Source organism: Liolophura sinensis, chromosome 13 (assembly GCF_032854445.1).
Source record: "Liolophura sinensis isolate JHLJ2023 chromosome 13, CUHK_Ljap_v2, whole genome shotgun sequence".
In the NCBI taxonomy this organism is placed as follows: Eukaryota; Metazoa; Mollusca; class Polyplacophora; order Chitonida; family Chitonidae; genus Liolophura; species Liolophura sinensis.
The window spans coordinates 28,687,973-28,693,972 of record NC_088307.1 but is presented as its reverse complement, the minus strand read 5'-3'; the positions used below and the strand labels follow the sequence as shown (position 1 = coordinate 28,693,972).

General features: G+C 44.1%; 1 protein-coding gene across 1 annotated transcript in view; it reads left to right on the top strand.

The window, feature by feature from the left end:
* The first annotated feature begins 1,250 nt into the window (after positions 1-1,250).
* LOC135481043 (ATP-dependent RNA helicase A-like) overlaps positions 1,251-6,000 on the top strand; it is a 65,631-nt gene continuing 60,881 nt past the window's right edge. Inside the window, 2 exon segments of the mRNA XM_064760974.1 lie at positions 1,251-1,348; positions 3,179-3,344. Of these exon segments, the coding sequence (XP_064617044.1) occupies positions 3,234-3,344 (111 nt within the window). The 5' untranslated portion in view covers positions 1,251-1,348; positions 3,179-3,233.

Below are 6,000 nucleotides of genomic sequence, written 5' to 3'. Positions count from 1 at the left end.
ACCTGAACTCTTAGTCAGTCACCGGCCCGGTTCGCACACTTGGTAGATCGTCCTCTTCGGGAGCGGTATATCCAGGATCAATCCTGGGTCTAGTCACACCTAAGACTTTAAAAGAGGAAGTTGTAACTTTTTCGCTTGGCATTCATCATGAAGGGGATAGTGCAACGACTGGTTGACCCGTATCAGTATAATGGCTCGGGCGGGACGGCTTACTTGCCTTCGGTAAGGCGCCTCAGGCACTAGAGTGCTGCAGGTGAAAACAATCCGAATTTTCGCCAGGCGAGATCGATAGGCCTTGAATAAGATTTTTCACAAATAATGAAAAATACAGATTTAGGTAAGAACTTTTTTCTGGAAAAATAATCAGAATGTGCCTAACCTTCAAATATGATGGTTTTCTTGTCTTGTACTTTAAACTAATCGGCAAAAACCAGCATTTCACATATTTTGCTCCATATGCTATTTATTACCCCCTGGTTCTTGCGAGGAACCAATGCGGTCGCGGTGAGTTCAAGTCCAGCTCATGCTGGCTTCCTCTCCGGCCGTAAGTGGGAAGGTCTGCCAGCAACCTGCGGATGGTCGTGGGTTTCCCCCGGGCTCTGCCCGATTTCCTCCCACCATAATGCTGTCCGCCGTCGCATAAGTGAAATATTCTTGAGTACGGCGTAAAACGCAATCAAATAAATAAATAAATAAATTCTTGCGAGGAACCCAGATGCTCAAAGTTATATGAATGCATAGCTAAACGGCAGAGTGAGACCACGCACGCCACCAAAGTCTTGCCTCCACTGAAGTTGTATAGGCCTACCCCATCATGCTGAAGATAACAGACATGCCACCCCACCCGGCCCTCGCTGGTCAACCACTCCTAGTGCTGAGCGCCAGGCAAGGCAGCAACAAACTTACCATTTTACCAAGTCTTTGGTATGACCCGGCCTGGGTTTGATCACGGATCACCCGACTTCGAGGCTGACGCCCTAACCATATGCCTATCAGCCTGAAGAGCACTGGTCATAGGTTTGTTAATTTGATCATGATTTGACATTTATACCTATCGCCACAAACGTCTCAAACCTGTAAAGAAAACAATTAATTCATAAATGAAGGTGGTAAGTCGATTTTTATTATGATTTTTTTTTCTAACTGAAAGCTGAGCGCCAGTTATGAGCACAATGCGGAACTAGTGGCACGCTTAATCCCATTATATTGTGCGTTAACTGTGAGCGCTTTGGCTTTTCTAAGGGAAGTAACTCGAGGAGTGCTGACCAACGCCTAGCTGCAGCGGCCGAGCTTGTATCTTCGCTAGCGTGTGTTGTTGTCATATTTCGCACTAAGTCATCGCAGACAAGTAAGTGCAAATGGATTCTGTTATTTTGCATGTAATGGCTAATTGCTTTAACAAACTGATGAAAGGATTTTGGGTCGTGCTTTTGTTCACATTACACTCGTAGATCTCTACAGTTTAACCATGTTTTCTTGATTGATGCGCCAGTTTTCGCTGCCCCAAAAGACAAAGGCGTGTTTCAACACTCACACAGCATGTCTGCATGCCCCTATCTGGGCGTTTGGGGGATTTTGAAGTCGAGGTTGCTGTCTCCGACCACGTGATACAGTGAGGTCAATTCACTGAAGAACCGGCTTTTCACAACGAACATCTGAGAAGAGATTCATTGACTAACTAACTGGGCCCAGTTGTTCGAAAGTGTATTAGCTAAAACTGCATTTAAGTCAATTTTATGATTTTTTAGACAAATTCAGCAACTAATACAGCTGACCAAAGTCCAAAGTATGATAGCTGCAGGCTTAGTTCATATTTAATGTACTGTTATGCAATGATGTTTGGGCTAAGTACAAAATTGAGGACTTGGTTTAAAGTTAAATCTGGTATTAAGTCTCCAAACAGTTTTGACCAACCAGGACCAGGGTCGACCTAGTGTTGACAACTGCCCCCTAGTCCATGTCACCCGATACTGTCATCCATGAGTGTTCAGCGATTACCTGTTTGTGGCCCTTATAAACCTCAGTGTATTGCCTGTTCAGTTGGTTTGAAAAACTCTGGATTCGAACTTCCAATAGACATCATGTTGGGTCTATAGCTCGTCTTTCAGACAACCAGACCATTTTAGTTGCTGTGACAGAGTGTGTTTCTTAGACGTGACAGATTAACATGGTAATGGTTGAGTGCGCATGTGCGTTTGTCACATGCTTTTGTCACATGGACTCTATCTGAAAAGGATCTCCTTCGTATTTGGCTAGACTTGTTCAGGGAAATATGAATGAATTGACGCAAGTAGTGATGAAGAAAACTAGACATAAACACAGTAACCTAGTTTTTACAACCATTGAGCCCTGCGCCAGATCCAAGCCAAACTTTGCAAAATGTTCAGCAATGTGGCACATTTCTTCAAAACACAATGAAATGAAAGTGAGACTCCCCAGTGCTATTCTCCACGATGTGCATGTGGTGCGCAAATCCTAGGTGGTGGAGACTTCTTCAGGCTTGTGAACTGGAGGAATGTCAGTGTAAAATTTTAGCTGCAACAACACGTGGAGCCCAGCTCTGCACAGATAAAAATACAAAGAAACAGCCTTTTTTTGAGTTTTTTTTTGAAACAACTAACAATAGCAGCTGAAACTTATCGCAGGGTTTTGCCAATATCGTTGAATTGAGCGAATTGAGGGCTGAAAAGCTGTGGTGTAGACAAGAACCATGTGGGCAGGATTTTTATCTGCAGGTGGAGTAACTTCCACCTGTCTAGGGAAGTAGCAGGAGTGTGCACCAGATGAGTTGTTATCTCTAGGATGAGCTGACTCGGCATTTTGGACGTCTTACAGGTTCACGCAGGTTTGGATGAGAGAAGGTGGGGGTTCTTGCATACTGACATGGCTTAAAGGTGCGATTTTATGGTAGCTGCTGGTTAGAGTACACATCTTGCATAGTTGGGTCTGTTGGCTCCTGAGACCATGTCTTTGAGCGACTTTAGTTTGCAAAAGCCCTCACCTTGTCGTGTCCAAAAACCTGTGAACTTGCAAGATTCTTGAAATGCAAATCGGCTTATGGCCAAAGTGATATTAAGCCTTACTCGTTCAATCCGTCATTCATTGATTCAGTCAAGGGCACAGAGTTTACCCTGGCTATAAAATTTGTGAGATAGTAGGCTTGTACTATACATTCCAGGCACCTGACGGGACAGTTTTCTCCTGTAGAGAGATCAAGCTGCTGAAACAATTCAATGGGTGAGGTAAAACAGGTCCTGAACACCTGGTGTAGCCAGCGGAAAGTCTGCCCAGAGTACGAGTTTGCGACTTCAGGACCAAAACACCGACCCAGATTCAAGTGTGAGGTGAGAAAGAGGCTGCGCTTGCTGGAAGACCCCAGACTCATTTGTTTTGGAATTCTGATGACTTGGGCTGTCTTGTAGAGAAATGTTTCTGTCACATAACTCAATCCTATCATGAAGATTAAAGTAGGGCTTTATTTCTTTTACTTAAATCACACAGGTGATGAAAATAATATGTATGCTTGGGATTTTGTGGAGAAAAGCTCAGTAAAAACTTTTGATGTGATTTATTTATTTGATTGGTGTTTTTCGTCATACTCAAGAATATTTCACTTATACAACGGCTGTCAGCATTATGGTAGGTGGAAACCAAGCACAGCTTAGGGTAAATCCACAACCATCTGCAGGTTGCTGGGAGACCTTGCCACGTACGTCTGGAGAGGAAGCCAGCCACGAGCTGGATTTGAACTCACAATGGCCTCATTGGTTAGAGTCTTCTGGGTCATTACGCTGCGCTAGTGCGCTTACCAACTCAGTCATGAAGGCCCTCCCCCCCGCATTCCCGCCCAAAAGCTTTTGAGTAGGGATTCAAATATTTTCAAAGACAGTGTCTAGTGGGCCATCCCCAAAAAAGAAATTCTTCCTTGCCAATTGTTGCTTTAGGCTGGGATGGAGGGGACGGATTTTAAAGAAAATATGAATGAAAGAAACGACATAAAAGCTTTAGAGGAGCAAGGCATGAAATATTGCATGCAGGTCATGTGTACATTCGCAAGTAAAAGGAGCCAGTGAGCCAAACTTTTCATGCACCTAATTATTCTGTGGTGGAAAGCAGGAAATATTTATTGAATTTACAGTATTTTCTTCTTAACATCATCCACAGCAAGAAAATCTTTCTTTCAAACCCCCTTCTTATTTAAAAAGAAGTGAGAAATTCTCCGTAACTGTAAACACCAGCCAGGTAAATAATTAAAAGAAACAAGCCTGATCTGATGTACATGTACGCAGTGATCTGAAACCTGTCACCCCCTCCTACCCTCTCATGCTTTCTTGACAGGTTCGTTGATGTACGTGATGATGTGAAACCTGTCACCCCTCCTACCCTCTCATGCTTTCTTGACAGGTTCGTTGATGTATGTAATGATGTGAAACCTGTCACCTCTCCTACCCTCTCATGCTTTCTTGACAGGTTCGTTGATGTACGTAATAATGTGAAACCTGTCACCCCTCCTACCCTGTCATGCTTTCTTGACAGGTTCGTTGATGTATGTAATGATGTGAAACCTGTCACCCCTCCTACCCTGTCATGCTTTCTTGACAGGTTTCTTGATGTACGTAATGATGTGAAACCTGTCACCCCTCCTACCCCCTCATGCTTTCTTGACAGGTTCATTGATGTACATAATGATGTGAAACCTGTCACCCCTCCTACACTCTCATGCTTTCTTGACAGGTTTGTTGATGTATGTAATGATGTGAAACCTGTCACGCCTCCTACCCTCTCATGCTTTCTTGACAGGTTCGTTGATGTATGTAATGATGTGAAACCTGTCACCCCTCCTACCCTGTCATGCTTTCTTGACAGGTTCGTTGATGTACGTAATGATGTGAAACCTGTCACCCCTCCTACCCTCTCATGCTTTCTTGACAGGTTCGTTGATGTATGTAATGATGTGAAACCTGTCACCCCTCCTACCCTGTCATGCTTTCTTGACAGGTTCGTTGATGTACATAATGATGTGAAACCTGTCACCCCTCCTACCCTGTCATGCTTTCTTGAGAGGTTTGTTGATGTATGTAATGATGTGTGAAACCTGTCACCCCTCCTACCCTCTCATGCTTTCTTGACAGGTTCGTTGATGTATGTAATGATGTGAAACCTGTCACCCCTCCTACCCTCTCATGCTTTCTTGACAGGTTCGTTGATGTATGTAATGATGTGAAACCTGTCACCCCTCCTACCCTGTCATGCTTTCTTGACAGGTTCATTGATGTACGTAATAATGTGAAACCTGTCACCCTTCCTACCCTCTCATGCTTTCTTGACAGGTTCATTGATGTATGTAATGATGTGAAACCTGTCACCCCTCCTACCCCCTCATGCTTTCTTGACAGGTTCATTGATGTACGTAATGATGTGAAACCTGTCACCCCTCCTACCCTCTCATGCTTTCTTGACAGGTTCCTTGATGTATGTAATGATGTGAAACCTGTCACCCCTCCTACCCTGTCATGCTTTCTTGACAGGTTCGTTGATGTACGTAATGATGTGAAACCTGTCACCCCTCCTACCCTCTCATGCTTTCTTGACAGGTTCGTTGATGTACGTAATAATGTGAAACCTGTCACCCTTCCTACCCTCTCATGCTTTCTTGACAGGTTCATTGATGTATGTAATGATGTGAAACCTGTCACCCCTCCTACCCCCTCATGCTTTCTTGACAGGTTCAGTGATGTACGTAATGATGTGAAACCTGTCACCCCTCCTACCCTCTCATGCTTTCTTGACAGGTTCGTTGATGTATGTAATGATGTGAAACCTGTCACCCCTCCTACCCTGTCATGCTTTCTTGACAGGTTCATTGATGTACGTAATGATGTGAAACCTGTCACCCCTCCTACCCTGTCATGCTTTCTTGACAGGTTTGTTGATGTATGTAATGATGTGAAACCTGTCACCCCTCCTACCCTGTCATGCTTTCTTGACAGGTTCGTTGAT